This window comes from Pleurodeles waltl, chromosome 2_1, assembly GCF_031143425.1.
Source record: "Pleurodeles waltl isolate 20211129_DDA chromosome 2_1, aPleWal1.hap1.20221129, whole genome shotgun sequence".
In the NCBI taxonomy this organism is placed as follows: Eukaryota; Metazoa; Chordata; class Amphibia; order Caudata; family Salamandridae; genus Pleurodeles; species Pleurodeles waltl.
The window spans coordinates 610,683,062-610,701,983 of record NC_090438.1 but is presented as its reverse complement, the minus strand read 5'-3'; the positions used below and the strand labels follow the sequence as shown (position 1 = coordinate 610,701,983).

General features: G+C 46.5%; 1 protein-coding gene across 1 annotated transcript in view; it reads right to left on the bottom strand.

Moving 5' to 3' along the window:
• The window catches only part of EPDR1 (ependymin related 1), a 148,842-nt gene extending 130,172 nt beyond the window's left edge, over positions 1 to 18,670 (bottom strand). Inside the window, exon 1 of the mRNA XM_069215638.1 lies at positions 18,274 to 18,670. Within this exon, the coding sequence (XP_069071739.1) occupies positions 18,274 to 18,551 (278 nt within the window). The 5' untranslated portion in view covers positions 18,552 to 18,670. The remainder of the gene's footprint in view (positions 1 to 18,273) is intronic.
• Between the last annotated feature and the right edge of the window lie 252 nt (positions 18,671 to 18,922).

The window sequence follows — 18,922 nt, the reverse complement described above, 5'->3', positions numbered from 1 at the left end:
CACCTGTGTGCACAGAGGTAACAGGCATATTGAAAACTGTAGATAAATCTGGAAGGTGGTGTAGAGTGCTCAGAATACAGAAGCACACATATGACACATTACATACCGATGAGCCAGGCACGATCCCTTTGCAGTGGTGCCATCAGGTGTGGGATGCTGCTGTTCTGCAGAATGTAGGCATCATGCACTAAACCTGGGAACCGGGCAGTCACTTGTGTGATGTAGAGGCCTGCGAAACATACCACCTGAACATTGGTTGAGTAGAAGTTTTTAGGGTTCCTAAACATCTATTCACTCCTCCTGGGTGGCACCAGGGCAATGTGGGTCCCATTAATAGACCAGATCACATGTGGCACATGTGCTAAAACGTAAAAAGCTGCTTTCGCAGTGGTCAGATCATCACGCTGGGGGAACCTGATATAGCTGCCTATATGTTTGAGTAGGGCACATAGGACATACTTCAAGACGTGGCTGAACATGGGCTGGTACATTCCAACAGCCCAGCCCACTGTAATTTGAAAGGACCCTGAGCCAAGGAAGTGGGGGACTGACAACACCTGTACTGTGGGTGTGATAGCATTGGAATGACGAATACCAGGCCGCAGATCCGGCTCCAACAGCCTCACAAGCTTCATGATGGTCTGACAATTTAGCCGATAGCACTGGATGACGTGCCGTTCTTCAAGGGTGGCAAGACTGACCAGGTGCCTGTAGAAAGGAGCATTCCTCACCATCATTCTTCCACCGTACCTGGGAATAGGAGGTAGTAACAATCATTATGTGCATAAAGGATGGTGTGGACGCAGTGGAGCTGTGCAAAGGTCACTGTAAAACATCCATGACGCACTACATAAACCCCCTCTATACACATTGTAGAAGTAAAAAGGCAGCTGCCCGTCCTGCATGCACAGGACAGATGGAAGTGAGCGAATTCCACCGGTGTAAGACTTCATGGTGGTAGGCGGTCACAACCGCCGTGCAACTCCTCATTGGTTAACATGGTTGCCTATGGGAGACATGAACCAATGGCGATCACCGCCGGCGGTTGTGTTCACTTGACTCCTGGCATTCGTGCTGAGAAGACCTCCACTGCGTGTGCTGCTGTGTTCTGCCACTGGTAGCCAAGATGCCACGTGCTGTAGGAAGAACTAGAGAAGCTTGTGGAGGGTGTCCTACCCCTGTATGCCCAGTTGTATGGGGCAGCAGGTGAGTCCATTATGATTGTACTGCCTGCGAGTGGTAAGAATGTGGACGGGGGCCTGGGGATGAGGATGAGTGACTTGTGGAAGGACCTGGCTGAGGGCTGGGAGGATAACTGAAATGTGCATATGTTCAGGAGATCTGTTGTGCCCCATGCAGTCCCTAAGATGCCACACTACATGACTGTCTCCTTTTCTCCGTGTCATCCATGCAGATGAGTGGCAATCAGAAGAAGGGGATTTGACGTGCCATTGGCAAGCAAGGGCATACTCTGGGGGTCCATGCCCGGTGGAGCACCCACTGCAGGAAGCAGTGGGAGGACCTGAGACGCTGGGCGAGGAAGACCGGTGAGGCCCAGCTGGTGATGTCCTTCCAAAGAGGGAGGGCTGCCCGTCAGACCCTGACGCCCCATATATCCCACATTTTGGCAGTGGCATACCCTAAGGTGGATGGGCCCTTGAGGGCAGCACAACAGCCACAAGGGGGTGAGTTCATATTCGTACTTAGGTTATGTGGTGAGTGATAAGTGCAGCCTATGCAGTGTGTTAAGGCTGTGGAAAGTGTGCTAGGTAGCTACTGTCGGACTAGGCTTGAGACACATGGAGGCCGGATGTGCTACATCCATTTGTTAAAATGTCGTGCAGGATGTGATTTGAGGTTAACTTAACTGCTAAGTAATATCAATGACATGGCAACTGTGTAGTAGATGATCAGGGTATTTGATGTGGACAGGGTTCCTGCTTCTAGAGTTCACACACATTGTACTCCCAACTATCCAAACAGTGTTGTTGGGGCCTTATCCCTAACTGCTGTCTGCTGGCATGCAGTGTATGTTTAGTCTGCGAAGTCTGAGGTTTCACATTAAACAGCTATATGTGCATGGTTTATGTGGCTGTGCAAGTATGCCTCCAAACGCCCGTAGAGTATTTAGTTTGGGTCTTGTGATCGTCAAGAGCAATGACCCAATGGGCTGGTTCAGCCTTGTGTTGAGGGTTTGGCTTTCATCCTGTACAGGACTGAATGTGAGTCAGCATGAGTAAAACTCATTTGCATGACTGAGATGGCACGCATGGGCTGTTATTGGAGTGGCATGTGTGAGTGAAGGCATGTCATGTAATGACATGGCATTAGAGTATGTTGTAGTGACTTGTGTGTGGCTGTTGTGCTGGCATTGACCAACTGCTCAATGTCTCTCTTTCTTCCACCCTGTCTCTCACTGTACCATCCTCCCTCCCTGTCCTCCTCTGTTTTTGTGTGCATCAGCATCATTTGGCAAAGGAGAAGGGGCACAGGCGAGTGGGGAAGCTGCATCCCACGGGACCCAGGAGGCTGATACCAGAGGAGCTGAGGGGACCAGTGGGACGGAGGGTGAGTGGAGCACCACGGGGGAGACAGGAACATCTACACCATCATCAGATTCTTTCTCCGATGGCGACTCCCTGGTGGTGGCAGAACCTTCAGGCATATGCCTACACCATCCTTGCCTCCCACCCCCTTACCAGAACCACCCTCCCTGTAGCTCCCCACCCAGTTGCCAGTGCCAGCTCATCCAGGAGGGTGAGCTTCTCCTCTGCTGCAGGCACCTCTGCCCCTGCCCCAGTCAGCCCTGCTGCCCTCAATGAGGAGGGTATTGACCTCCTGAGGTCCATCTCTGTTGGGCAGACAACCATCGTGAATGCAATCCAGGGACTGGCATCCCAGATACAACAGTCAAATGCATTCCTGGAGGGCATTCACGGTGCTCTGTCTGCCTTTCAGAGATCGTTTCAGACTCTGGCCTCCTCATTGACAGCAGCCAGTGTTCCTTCTTCTTTTGTCCCCTCTCCAACTACCTGTTCCCACTCCCACATCCCTCTCCCATTTCCCATCAAAAGCGCACTTCCATTCCAGCATGTATCCCCTCCAACAGGCCCAGAGCGCAAGGACAATCACATGCACCACAAATGTCACCACCGCCATGCACACACCCACCAATCAGATGCACACACAACATCCACTCCCTACACTGACTCCCCTACCTCCTCCCCCCTCACAGTCACATCGCCAAATACACATTCAGACACCACATCATCAGTCCCAGGTCCAGCCACATGTACGGTCACTGCCACTGTCACCACGACAGCAGACCCCCATACAATCACCCGATACACCACAGCTGCACTCACCACAACAGTCAACACAACCACATGCAACACATCCACCCTACTTGCACATCACCCCAACATTCACTCACACATCCCCACGCCATCCCCCTGTATCTCCTCCACTCCTCCTCCCAGTACACCTATACATCTACTCATCCACGCAACACACACCCAGCACACACATATCATACACCCATGCACCAGCACTCAAAACCACATCCACGTACACAGCTGTCAACCATCCCCAACGCCTTACGCATGACCTACCCGCTGCCCCTAAAAAAAGATCCAGTCCCTGTTCCCCCAAACGCACTGCTACCCTTGCAAGACCCCTCCCTTCGACCTCCCTGTCTTCCTCTGGGCTAAGCCATGCCCCGCAGAGAGCAGTCTGCAGTGCTGCCACAACAGGCACACCTCTCCCTCACACCTCCTGCCCTGGTAGCACTCCATCTGGGTCCCCTGCGGTCGTGGCCTCCACCGCCGTCACACCAAATAAGGCAGAAAAGAGGGGAAAGGCTAAGGCGTCCCCCGAAAGCAGGACAGTAAGCCTAAAAAGAAGAGTAGGGATCCCCCATACAAACTCTGATCACACACGCCCAATTGAAGCCCCTGCCCTGTGGAGGTCTGCACATTGCAGTCAGGAGTCAAGTTGGGCATGTCTCATATGCCCAGTGTGCCCGGGACATTTGGACATTCATGCACTGGCCCTTGTGGCATGTTGTAAATTGTTGTTTTATTTACATAGTTTATATTTCATATTATATTTATCTACAACGTTGGTGTCGATGCTACATAGCTTGTCCTGGCTTTCCTTGCGCATGTATGAGTGGTGACTATGCATTTGTGCATGTACTAATGTCCTTCCCCCCAGGGCGTGCTATGCTGGGGTACTTACGGCTGGTGTCTATGTCGGCGTCGCTTGTCCTGGATGTCAATGGCATTGGAAAGATTTGCAATTCACGTGCCATGGCGCCTACGGACTTGCCTGTGTTCCAGAAGGTGGGTGCTTCCTTTTATGTTGTTAATTTCCACCATGGTTTTTGCGGCAGTTAGACTGTCCCGGAAGTCCTGGAGGTGTGCAAGCTCGTAATACGGTGGGTGGAAACTGTCTTACCACTGGCCTGAAGGGGCCTTCCGCCTGCAACAGCAGTCCATCCACAATGGCGGTCCGGACGGAAACTTGACTGTATTCTGCAGGTGCCTTGCCTTCCCAGTACTCATAATATGGAGGTCCATACCGCCAGGCCTGCGGCGGTGCGACCACCATCTCCACCGCGGCAGTCCACTTACCGTCAAACTCATAATGAGGGCCTCGGTGTCTGCTCCCATTGGCGGGAGATTTGAAAATACTCCAGCCAAGAAAGAGCATACACAGGTTTCCCTGCCCAAGCCAATATGGGCAGAGAAACCACTATGTCCCGGCGATTGGGCACCCAAGAACATAGTTGCTGCGCCAAACCCTAGGGTGGGCTCCTGGGGCTCGTAATAGCTCAGGATGGGCACTCTGTTTAGAGTTCAAAGCCCCAGGAGATGAAGTTCACAGGGCCTTTAGAGGCTCGGGACTCCCTCCCTTAAAAAACTTGGCTTGGCCCCAGAGAGAGGTCCTTGTGCCCTCCTCCCACTTTACAAATGCGCACAGACCCCAGAGGATGGGGTCCCTGGCATGCGGAGGGGAGCCACATGTGCCCTCCTCCCCCAAAATATAATTTATTACCCCCAGGACCCGACCCCCCCACCCAGGGTGGGAAATTAAAATAAGCAGAGACCGCTTTTTCTTTTTTCATTTTGCCACAGAATCTCCTAGGATTTGCAGCAAAATGGAGGGGTCCTTGTGTTTTTTAAGGACTCAGGCAGAGTCCCATGTTCTAAGATGGGTGCCACCACTTCCAGGTTGAGGTGGTGGCAGCCAGTTAGATAAAGTTTTGGGGCAATAATTGCTCAAAAACTACTGAACGAATTTATACCAAAACACAAAAGGCTCCCTTTTTGTACCTAGATCTAGCTTTCTGCCAAATTTGGTGTACATCCGCTCAGCAATTTGGCTGTTGCTGTGTCTAAAGTTGCTACAGGAACATAAATGGGGAAAAAACATTTTGGGCCCCCCTTTCTTTCCTTGGCCCCCGCTTGATGGATCACCCCAAAACTTTCCATGCACAAACTAGGTAAACAAAGAGTACCTTTTTGGAAAGTTTTGTGGAGATTTGTCAAATGGTGCCGAAGTTATTAGCAACACAAAAAATGTATTTCCTATGAAAACACAATCCTAACTATAAATACCCAGTGGTGAAGTCACACGAATAGGTAAAAAAAATGTTTACTAAAATTTAAGTGGAGTGGAGAAGGCAAGATATTTAACCATAAACTGTATCACTGACAGCAAAAATTATTACATGATTGTCGTCACCATTTTTTTAAGATAAAAGTTTCAGACATCAAATATTTTACAATATCATAAACGTTTTTCAAAATCAGGATCTTTACAACATATAGATCACTATGACATCTATTGAAAAATCCATAGGCTTGCAGTCTTCTCAGCCAACATGTGTTACGCTGAGCCTCCTGTCGGATTACATGAATTTGGAACAAATCCTGAGATGATTCTTGAATGAATCATGATTAGGTGCTGAAGAATTCTACAGGAGGAATTTGATTTATCCACACAGGAGGTGAATATCCCAAGCCCAAACAGTATTTGTAAGATTGTCTTGAAAAAAAACAGTGGTTCCATGAAACACATGTTGGCTTATAAGCATTGCTGTTGTGACCTGCAGAAATAAAGAGCTCTTACCTCAGGAAGCTGTACTGCACATGTCCAATAAATAGAGAACCTACACAGAACATAGACATCCTATCGTTCATAATTTTTGGCAGAAGGCTCCTGATTTTGTAAACCAAAAATGTCTCTACTTTACCTTTCTTTAAATCTGGCTCACCTTCAACAGATGGTAATGGACATAATAATTTCCCCTGATTTTTTTCTTCCAAATTTCTGTCTTCTCTGTTCCCAAGTACGGTCAGGCATAAGTACTCAATATACCAAAGTCACCCAAGAGTTTCAAGATCGCACAGTATGGTTTGCCAGAAGTAATGTCTAAATATCAAAATCACCTGTGTTGTGGACCCTAAGTGTCGCCTGTTGTCACAGAGTTGGTAAATTACCATCATTCAGTACCGTCCTCATACTCTTATGATGCTCTTTTTCCAATCCAAGAGTTGTAAGGAGAGTCTAAGCACTGTAGTATGTGGTTCTAGTATACTCTTTACTAACTTAAATTAAAAGAACACACAACATATCTTCGCATCTTCAGAGGCACACTACCAAAGCATTCCTTGTATAAAACCTCACTCTACCACCTTTCCAAATATCTTGTTTATACTCCGAAAGCAGTGAATACCTGTTTTGGTTCAAAGCAAATCAGTGCAATTTAAAACAGTCATTAACAAAACCAATAGGTTGCATCCATGAAACCTACTGCTTTTGACAGTCCTTTATTTTATCCTAAGTGGCTGCTGGAAATGTGTATGCAACTGCACCAGCTATCTTTGAGGAGCATTAGATTTGATTAGCTACCTTTGAAAACCTTTTATAATATTTAAGAATAACCTATTCAAAGGTGGATGTTTTTTATGTTAATGCATACATGGCTGCCATTCTCAATACAATTTGCTTTATTTAACAAATATGATGGTTGTTGTGGATGTGTGAGCATGCACACACAGGCAACAAACTTTGAACACTCAAAAATCATTTTAAGATGGCCACATGCAGACAGTGCTCCAAAGTTGGCAAGGGAGCTGGCGGAGGCAAGAGTACACTAGTTGGCATATGAGAAAGGGGATACAAAGAGTTGTAAGGGCTGCAACATAGTAGGAAAGGGGAGTAGAAGGAGAGGGGGAGAAAAAATAGTTCTTACATACTTTGCAATACATGGACTGACTTCAGCACTGGAAGAATACATCAACCAATCAAACCACTGTGGCACTGAAATGCTCCTAAGCAGGACAAACAAAAGAGTAGAATGGTAAACCATGGGCTCAGGAGCAGAAAAGTGAGATAGACAACAAAGCCACCCAGACATCAGCATCTCAAAGCCCACTTTAAGTATGTGTAATTTATTGAAAAAAATAAATATGCAAAAGTCTATTGTCTGCAGCAACACCTAAGAAAATGTAGGAAACAGTGCTCACTGTATAAAGTACAAAGACTGTTGGTTTTAGAGGGGTGGCACATGCAGTCAGGTGAAATACAAGCTGACCATACGAATGACACACACTTTGTTTGCTATAAAGGAGGAATGGGTGGTGTCACACACTGTTCCGGAGGTCACTAGGCAGTCGGGGGCTATTGAGACTTGACAGGGAGGGCCAAGATCATTTGCCTGTAATTTTCCAGGACCTGTACTACCACAGCTCTGCAAACTGGGCCAAGTACAACCCACTCCGCACGACTCTCAGCGTAGCACTAGCATGTAGTCACAGACTTCTCAGGAAATCAGTGTGAGTTCCCTGGGCTGAGAGTTAAATATCAAGCCCAGTGTCTGCCTTTGCCCGCCCCCAACGCCTCCCAAAAAAACCCTTCTTTTAATTGGGCCTTGGTGAAATTTAAATTACACTGGTGTAATTTCAGAAATTTCATATTAACCTTGCCATGTCACAAGCCTGAAGTAACACCACATTGAGTAATTACACGCAGTTTGTGGTAAAGTTACAGAGAATGCCCGAATTGCTGTAAAACATTTACTTGTGAACGCAAGGGAACAACAGAACATGAGCACTGTTGCTCTCAGTGCTTTTGTTTAAATGCGTCATCATGCCAAAAATGACATGAGGACACAATTCACACTATAAGATATCTCTAAATTACAGATTTACATTATGCAAAAGCAAATTGCAAACATTTTGCACACTCCTACTTATAATCTAACAGATGTACTCCACACCAATGCATCACACAAGTTAGTGACCCTGGGTGCTAATCATATTCATGATGTTCCACCTTTCCCTGCCCATTTATTAATTCCTACTGGGTGGCTGCCTGATCTACCTCCTTAGGAAAACAAGAAATATTCTCAATCAAGCGCAGGTGCAGTGTTTACTCTTTCAAAGTCAAATGTGCACTCAGTTGCCGCACTGGTGTAGTGGATTAGCATAACAGTCTTTGTTCATCACTGAGCAGGGCAGGCAGCCCTCTCATGCATCTACTGCAGGAATGGCAGTGCCCTGGAAGATGCAGGGCCTGCATGGCATCCAGCAGCACTCCCAACAAGCCTTTGTCTCTAGTTCTCATGGGTGCAGACCCTGCTGCAGTGGTCTCGGACTGAAGCATGATGCAGCTCCACTATCATAACAGACAGATGCAGCCCTGGTAGGGCAAACAGTTGTCAAAGCAGTTGCAGGCTTTATCGAACCAAAGGTATGTCCAGACTTCACCAAACTCTACACGGGTCACGATAGTTGCAGCCCAGACTGAGCCGATCATGATCACAGCAGTTGCACCCCCTTTTGAGGGCTTCAATGATGACAGTAGACACAGCCCTCACCAGGCCTGTGATGTTTACAGCAGCTATAGTCCCCATTGTGTCCTATGATGATCATGGCAGTTGTAGCCCCGATTCGATCCCACTATGAATACAGCAGCTATGTTATGTTATTGTGATTTGTAAACCACATGGCTGCCACAAAGGGCTTCCCAGCACTAGCATAACAAACCAATGCACGACCATCAGGATTAAAATAAACAGGACTTCAACTGCGTGTGGAAATTCTCAATAGATGTACAAAGCCTTAGGTAAGAGGGCAGGGGGTTCCAAATTTTAGACCCTAGATCTCTAAAAGAACGACCTTCTTGTCTGACCAGTATGATTAGTGGGATCACCGCTAAACTCTGGTTACCCGAGCACTAGGGACAATTAGGCAAGTAAGGATGAACTATATCCCTTAATAATGGGGTCCTGTCTGAGTCATGGCTTAGTGCATGTAGCACAGCGCTTTAAACTTAATACACTTATTAATAATGCCAATGAAGGTTGCCGATCTGGTTAGGAACAGATACCTACTTCAGAACAAGACAGAGGAGGCTGCTGCATTCTGTGCAGTCTGTAGCCTCTTCAGAGATGACTAAGGAGCCCATAAGTACAGCACATTGCCATAACCTAGGTTGGAAATGATGAGTAACTGGAGTGGAAATGGGGAGGGACCAAAGAAAATTCCTCAGACATCCTGGAAGGCCAAAACAGCTAGATGATACCCTATTTATTTGATAAGCCTTCGAGATTTTGCTATCTAGCCATTTTCCAAGGTCTTTAATAGCCTGTTTTGGAGCAGAAAGTGGCTCTAGCTCTTTCAGCCACCAAGGGCCCACAAAAGAGGCTGATTTCCCCCAACAAGGATCTCTGTTTTGCTGACATTAAGTGTAAGTGAGCTTTTTCCCCTTCCATTGAGTCACTGCAACAAGGCACGGTCTAAGATTGGGCAATCTGTTCTCCTTATCGGTAGATAATGACATGACAATCTGAGTGTCATCCGGATAGAAAAATAATGTACGAGCGAAAGCCTCCACTATGCCCACCAGAAGGAGAACATACACATTGAAAACCATAGGGCTCAGAGAGGATCCTTGTTGGACCCCAAAAGGCATCTCCCATACAGTAGAAGTATGGTGGTTTTGAGGTAACTTCAAAAGAGCGATTGTGCAAAAAGGAACAAAAATCACTAAAGGGCCATGCCACCAATCCTGCTTTCCGCAAGTCTCCTAAGAAGCACATAGTGCAAGACAGTATCCAAGGCTGCACTCGAATCCAAGAGAATAACGGCTGTATTCCCTCCTATGCCCAAGGTCATTCTAAGATTCTCTGACCAAGGAGGGGGGATTCTGTATTGTGACCGGGCAGAAGCCTGACTGAGAGGCATGAAAGAGATTGCAAGATGCTAAATGTTCTGACAGTTGAAGGCTTATATGTTTTTTAAACATCTTTTCTAGTAAACGCTGGAGCGTAATCAGCCGATATAGATATATTTTTTAAGCAGCAAGAAAATCACAGCATGTTTCCACATTTAAGGGATTGCGTCATTCACGATAGACATATTTAAAAGATTAATCAAAACAGGAGGAAGAATGGGACTACCCATTTTGAGAATCCATGGAGATGCCAAGTCAGTAGGGTGAACCGGAATTCATAGTGTTCATACATGCCTCAAAGTTTGCTCAATTAATAAGGTTAAGCGCCGATAGTGTAGGCTCCAGTCAAGGGATTAGGGCGATAGGAGAATCCTTTTTCACCAGACCCTCAAATTTGGCATGGATGTCAGCTACCTTCCTAAAAAAAGAAAATCTGCATGCTTGTTGCATCTAACTTGCTAGAGGGGAGGACTCAGAGCCAGGTGAGCAGATCCATCAGACACCTGACTACCTGAAAACGCTCTTTTGATTAATTGTGAGCACTATTTTAATTTTTTCATTGTAAAAGGTTGAGTGAGCTTTACTCCATGCCCTGTAGTACATCTAGGTGTCTTTTTTAAACTTAATTGTATCCTCCTGATTGTTGTTCTTGCGCCATCTGCTTTCCAATCGATTACAGCTTTTCTCCTGAACTACAAGTTCTTGGTTGAACCAAGGGGCAGGTAAACAAATCTTGCCCATCGCAGCAGATGAGGCTGGCTTTACTAACGTTGAAGTAATCTATCTATTAACTTTCCTAGTGAAATCTTCAATAGATCACTCTTCACCAGGAACATTGTCCTGAAGGTGTGAAAAGAAGGTGATAGGTTTATGTTTACACCAATGTCTGAAGGAGGTGGGAGGAATCTTACTAGACACAACTGTGGCCGAAGCAGGAAGAGATACAGGAATGGCAAAGTGGTCAGACCAGGTAAAGGGTATAGGTGGACTAACAGTAAGTGAAGACAAATTAGAGAAGAGGGTCAAGAGTGTAGCCCACGGAATGTATTGGGGCGCTTACTAGTTGCTGCAATTCAAGGCCTTTAAGATCTCTGATTAGCTTGGCGGCCATAACAATATTGGGGTAGTCGTAATGAACGTTCAAGTCACCCAGAATGGTCAAATTAGCATATTTTATTAAAAAAAGGAAAATATGCCTCTTCTAACCACCTATTAGAAGGTCCTGATGGATGGTAAACAAGAGAACCTGATGGGAAGAGGAAGTTATTTGAGAGACCTTTTTTTTTTATAACACAATTTTATTGCTATTTGTCTGGACAGAACATAGAATATTAACTGTATCAAGAGGCATTGCATACACAACAACACATTGCATACTATAATAATACCAAGGCACTCCATGAAGGGAGGGGATCCCCAATCAGTGGAGAGTCCAAGGCCAAAGTATGTCCACCACTTCCCCCAGATCTTGTGGTGCTTCTGCAGGCATCATCATGCCTGGAAGACAGGCAGGTCCACTGTGGCGCACCTATATTCTTCTTTTAGCAACTCAGTCAGGCTGTGGGGTTGAGGTGACTTCCACCAACAAGCAATCTCTCTTTTAGCAATCAGGGTACCCCCACCAAGGTACGTTCAGCTCTGAGTCCTCCAGGCCTGCAAGCGTTGACAGGATAAAACCACATGAAAGAAGATGGCTTTGGGAGCAGGACAATGAAAGCAAGTGGAAGCGCCCCCGGATGCCACAGCCGCCAGGGTGTGAGGTTGAAGGTATGTAAGTAGTATAACTGGATGAGAAGCAGTCTGGAGGAGATAGCAATGTTTTGGGGTGCTGCGCACACATCTTGCCAGTCCACCATCTCTAGAGGGCCCACCCATCTCTACCACTTCTGCTTGGGGGAAAGGAAGTCCTCCGGGGTGTCAATGATCAAAGTACGGTAGATGCAAGAAATTGCCCTTTTCCCCAAGTCAATCCATGAATTTAGCCTCAAGTGCGCTAAACTTGGGAAAATTGTGGAGTCCTGCAAGTGACAGGTCAGGGTGTGACACAGCTGTAGGTATTTGTGAGCGCGCCAGAGAGAAATGTAGTTGCGGGTCTTGGAAGGAATGGAGATGCCTGTCTTGCCAAATGTTCCTAATTCTGCCCCACCCTCCAAAGTCCTCAAGTTGTGCAGTGTAGACTAGCCAGCATCCCTCCTATAAAGGAGTGAGTTGTTTAAGTGTCTTGTCCCATTTCTGTTAAGTGGAGGGCAGCCCGCCACACGTTGATTACCACTGCAGTCAGGCAAGGAAGGCATTGGGGTACTGGATTACCAAAAAGCAGACCCATTACAGTGTCTAGGCCACACAAGCAAGCTCCAATCGGTAGGCAGGGCCGTCCCAGCTCCCAGTCAATCAGTCATTGATGACCGCTAGTTGCGCTGCCCAGTAATAAATCCGAACATCAGCAGACCCAAGGCCACAATCATATGCTGTCTGTCTGGACCTATCTACGTGAGAACGGCAGTTTGCCCACTGGAAGTTGTGAGTGGAGGCACTGAGGGCCTGGAACCTGCTGGTGGGGATAACATATGTGAAGTTCTGGAGGGTATAGAGGAACCAGGGGAGGACCACGATCTCAAACAGGGCTACTTGTCCCAGCACGTTAAGTGGCAGGTGATCCCACTTCTGGAAGTCGCACTTGATGTCGCAGACAAGGGGGGGCAGGGGTAAAGGTGCCAGACCAAGTCTGGGTTCATAGAGATATAAAAGCCCAGGTAACAGAAGCTCAGCCACCGAATGGGTATGGACTACTGCCAGCCCACAGCGAGACGGTCCTCATGGATCGGGACGAGGAGGGACTTACTTCAATTAACTTGCAGACAGGAGGCCATTTTGTAGAGGCAGAGGATCTCCAGTGCGTGAGGTCCCGAAAGGTGCAGATGTTTGAGTAAAAGGAGAATATCGTCCGCGTATAATCCAATTCTGTTGTCAAAATGATCAGCCTACTGCCATCTGCTTATCTGGGTATTGATGCGAATGAGGCATGTCACTGGTTTGATAGTGAGAGCAAAAACGAGTGGGGAAAGGGAGCAGCCCTGCTGAATCCCCCTGCCTAAGGGGAACTCAGCAGTAAGGATTCCATTAACTCAAATCTGTGCTGCTAAGGCATAGAGCAACCTTAAGTAGGACAGAAACTTAGGACCGAACCCCATTTTCCTGAGAACCTCAAGAAGGAAGGATCAGCTGACTGAATCAAAGCCTTCTCAAAATCAATTAGGAGAAGGCCCCGCATGTTACCCTGAACTATAGCACAGACAAGGTCCCTTTGAACATGCCGTATACAGTGCCTGGTGCTTCGATTAGGTATAAAACCACGCTGATCTGGGTGGATCAAAGTTGGCAGGACCGAGAGCAGCTGGGTGGCCAACATCTTGGGTGAGACTTTTGGTTCTGCAATCATTAAAGAGATAAGTCGGTAGTAAGAGCATCTCCCCAAATGTTGCCAAACTTTAGGGATAACCACTGTAGCAGTTGTGTCAATCCCTGATATGAAGTGCCCTATGACAACTGCCGCCATGTACATCTCAAGCAGTAAGGGGTTAAGAAAATTGCCATATTTTTGGTAATACTCCAGGGAGTACCCATCGAGCCCCGGAATCTTCCCAGACTTTATGCCAGCTTCTGAAAATGCAGGGTCGTCTAATGTCAGTGGCTCAGTCAGTTCAGGGGAATGTCATTGAGGATTGGGTGATTCCGTTTGGCCCGGGCAGCAGTTGTCTGGCATAGAGTTGTCGGTAGTGTGCCACAAAAGCTGCTGCAATTTCAGGAGCGGCGCACTGGAAAAGACCCATTGAGTTCCTATTTCGGGGACAGTTCTGAAGGTAAGATCCCTGGTTGCCAGGCAGTACAGCAGTTTGCCACTTTTGCCACCCCACTGGTACACCCGCTGGGTTGAGGTCCTTCAACACTGCACCTCCTCCAGGGAGACTTGGCACAGGGAGGCCTAGGCAAGCGGCAGATGATGTTCCAGAATTGCAGAAAGCTCACGTCGAAGTTTTTGTTCCACCTTCAACATTTATTACGGTTGAAGTAGTCTTGCACCTCAGATCGCAGAAATTCCATGCATTGAGCATCTACCATGCACCACTCATTGAAGCGCTGCAAATGGTTTGGTTGCTCAAAACCTGAGAATGACAGGGGAGTGGCCCGAGATAGCCAGTGGAAGGATCACAGAGCTAGTGATGTGGAGGATGTCCATAGCCAGCAGGGGCAGCAGGTCGATACGTGGTTATTTGGGAGACTTAACAAAAAATGATTGCTTTACAGTCAGGAACAATGAGATTCCCTATAAAATAATTATAGGTAGATTTAAAAATAATTGCTGCACTTTTAACTATACAGTAGCCATCTGGAAAGGTGGTAGCGATATCCGGCAATATCCGGAGTGAAGTGCTCATTTAATTAAGTTTCCATAAGGAAAAGAGCACCAGGGTTCAAATCTATTATAAAATTAAAAACATCCAAATTATGTTTTAGAAGGGAGCCACAGTTCGGACTAAAGAAACAAAAATGTACTAGCCTCAATATAGTGGGTCAATCACCAGTTAGAAAGCCATGATTCTCAGCTTCAGATTCAGGGGGTCTTCAACATGAACTTGGATGACCAGACGTCCCTCTTGACGCATAGCTCCAACCTAACTTGATCTCAAGCAGTCTATGCTTTCTGGGCTTCCTTCACCCACTAGGGACATACTGGGCCCCTTTCCTCATGGACAATCTCTCCTCCTGCAGGGACAGGTAGACTCTCCCCTTTCTCAGCAGGCAGGCTTCTAGGTACCTCAGGGACATATGCAGCTCTTCCAAAAGAAACTGCAGACTTCAGATGATGTTCCTAACCTCTTGGGGACTGGCTTTTAGGAAGCCACCAGCCCCGATTTCATGATAGTCCGTTGAGTACTCTGCAAAGCACTCTCTTGCCCTCCTCATAAAACATTTGCAACTAGAACAAACTAGGAGCAGCTTGGGTCCTACTTTGACATATATTTCTATGCAGAAGATGTGGATCTCTTTCAAGGGCGCCCCTCAGTAGACTGCTTAGTGGAATTTATGTAATTTCTATAGGTAGCGTTGTTTCTAATCTACTCACAACAGTGTCTAGTTCTCCTCTGTCCATCCACAAGAATGCAGGCAATACAGGCCTACTCTTTGGGAGAACAGTCCTCACACTTCATCTTGAGCTTTGCCAGGACAGGTGCATCCAAAATGGATACCACTGACCTCCACCCCTCAGGTTCCCTAACTAACACACATCTTATCACCAAATGTATGTGACACACACTACACATGCACAAGTACTAGACATACATATGTGATGCCAATACCAGGTTCTGAGTAGATGAAATAGCAGAACTTTACCCAAGTGGGCAGTAGTCCTCATCCCAGTGCAAACAGAGCAAAAGGTCTGGCCACTCTACTGATCTTTTCTCAAAACACAGTATGCTGCCACCATCACCTTATGCTCTATACCCAGGACAGGAACAGCAGTTTTCTGGCCATAAAGAGGCCATGCTTGGTATGACAATCGAGGTCACAGGACAGTTCCAGAACCTCACACACTCAGGGATATGCCTAAACTAGCCTGGCTCCGGGAACAAAATAATAATGTTATCAGATGTATATGCAGCTGGCCACTCAGGGCACGAGAACACACCTGTATACCATGCAGGGGTCATTCCCATCCCAACATAACACTGGGGACATTTCCTGTGCTCCTACTTATGCACTAAAATGGACAAAGTACTTTGAGTTTTTTGCAAGACATGGCCCAATTACGTACTTAAGAGAGATAAAATTAAGCAGAGTTAAGTGAAAGAGAGTACATTGGAAAATAATTATTTTGTTGCTTTCATGAATTCAATTTCCTGCTCTTAACCTGAGTCTCTCTAGGAATTTAACAAACATGATTCTTATCTAAATAGGCCACTCCTTTAGTATTATAATTATACCTTTTATAAGGACTGATTACTTACACTTCCTCTCTAAATAGGCTTCCATGAAACCCTAGAGAGCCATACACCTACATTTTCAGCCCACTTGAACCAAATGACTGTTTAGGGAGTGCCACGGAAAAAATGAAGGATGGCTTAACAATCCAAGAATACAAAAAAGTGAACAATGGAATGCTTGAATCAATCTCACCCACTGGTAATCACTCATGGCACATTACAGTCCATCGTTATTTTGCACACCATGCCACCTCAGTTCTGGAAGGACCTGGTCCAGCAGTTTACACTGAACTGTTCCCATTGGAGAAGGGTCAAGATTGATTTAAATATGGCTCTGTCCAAACTGAGGTGGGATGGTGTGCAAAACAGAGATGGATTGTGATGCGGCCCCCAATAATTTACAGTAGCTGAGACTAATTCAAGCATCCCGTCCATTAATTTTTTGCATACTTTATTGTGTCGCCCTAGGAGGGTCAGTTATGCCCAGATGTGGGTCTCGTGCACACTGTACTACTGTAATCAAGCTATACCTGGCTCATGAGCCTTTAACTAGGATGCAACTGGTCCTCTGCTGCTTGTGTTTCAGTTCAAGGAAGACCTGGGGTAGCAGTTTGGCCTAGCCTTTTCCCACTGCAGCGGGGTCAAGACTGGTCGGGTCCAAACTGAGGTGGCAAGGTGTGCAAAATAATGATAGATTGGGGGTAGGTCTTGAATAATTTCCAGAGGCTGATATTAATTTAAGTGTTCCAAGCATGATTTTTTGCATACTTTAGTGTGTTGACCCAAATGGGACATGTATTCTCAGGCATGGGTCCTGTGCACACTGTGTCACTGGAACCAAGCTAAACCTAGCTGATGCGCCTTAACTAGCACAAAACCAGTCCTGGGTTGCTTGTGTTCAGACAGGGCCTGACCTGGCAATCTGAGCTGGCCTTCCCCCATTGGAGCAGGGTCAAGAATGATTTGCTTATGGCTGTGTCCAAATTGAGGTGGCATGCTGGGCAAGATAATAATGGACTGGGATGTGGCTCTGACTAATTACCAGTAGTTGTGATTAATTCAAGGAATCCATCCATCCATTTTTTTTGTATACTTTTGAGTGGCTTAAACATGGCGTACAAGAAAAGCACTATCTATCAGCTCATCATTATTCGAACATGTGAAATGCTTCCTGTGTACTTGAATGGGCTCACATAGCTTAAAAACCTTTTTCATCCTCTAATAAAGTTCTCCTGTGTAAATGGCAAAAGACTGTCCCCCTTCTACCTTGGCATGGATGGCACTATGTTAATCCTATGCTTGAAAACTTAAGCTTTGCTATAAATACAGACGTTTGAGGTGAGCAGATTCAGAGTGCTGCTGGTGTTGTATGCAGGAGCTGCTCTCCACCTAAACTTGGGAAGCACTCAGAGTTTGTATATATATATATATATATATATATATATATATATATATATATATATATTTTTTTTTTTTTATGGAAATAACTATGATAATTTATATTTTTCTTTCAGGCAACACAGGAGGAAGTCAGATGTAAATGTAGCCTTGTAAATGTGTGCTTATATATAGTCATACATTCACAAGGCTATGCTTACTTAAAATTAGCTATGGAAGAAACTTCACCAGCAGTACCCTCTGCCCACCCTCCCTACTTTGTCTACCCCCCGCTGGGAAGACAAGCTTACCTCCTTGTATGCTCCCTAGAAGAAAATTATTAATTAGGTACTTTTAGGTGTGCCGTGAAAAGGAAAGCATGTGTTTGTTCCATTTCTGCTTTGCATGATGAGTCGATATGTGTCCCAAAAATTGGGACAAGTGCCAATATACCTGATTGAGGTAGGAGACTCACGATTTTTGGAAATACCGGACATCTGGTCATTCAACCCGCTCAGAGTTATTTAATTCACTATATATCTTTAATTCACTATATAATTTAAACATACGTGCTCCCGCAAATTATTGTAGGGCGGCCTTGACACCTGACTATACCTTCCCCGCCTCTAACCCAGCAATAATACATTAACTACTGCGAACCACCTACTTTTTGCAGGGCACAAGCCCCTTCTTCTCCTCGAGGACCCTGATGCGACGATTAACCGCGTCGTACGTCACGGACGCTCTGACGTTCCTGCCAGCGGTGTGATCGTATTGCACGGTCCTGCCCTCCCACTGCAGCGGCGCGAGGCAGGGCTGGGGCTGAGTGGTCGCGGCAGGGTGGGCTCCCTCAAGGCTCAGCCAGCAGCAGGCTAGGAGCAGGAATATTGGCCGCAGAATTCCTGCCTGGGCGGAAAAGAAACCTGAACTGTTCCCGGTTGCCATTATATGGGAAGGAGGTGGTCCGCGTTCCGATAAACGGGTACCTCTCAGGGCAGAGCTGCTGTGCTACTACAGCTCTACTCTTCTGCGGGAGGCGGGTCTTTTTCTTTTGCACCCGGAGGCTCGTGACGACGCTTACAATATATAGCTTCGGCAAGGAGAAAGAATATGCTGGAAGCTTCCGAAGCCAAACCGGTTCCAGCGATCTTGCACGAGCGTTGTTCCCAATGGGCGACTGCTGCGTCATAACTCAAAGGATGGCTATTCGAGTTCACAACAATCTAAATCTCTGTTCTTCGTACCATATTCACTGTCTGCCTTCACTGTTAGTACGTTTGCCCAGTCTAACGTCGTAGCTGCTTAGGGTTTTCATT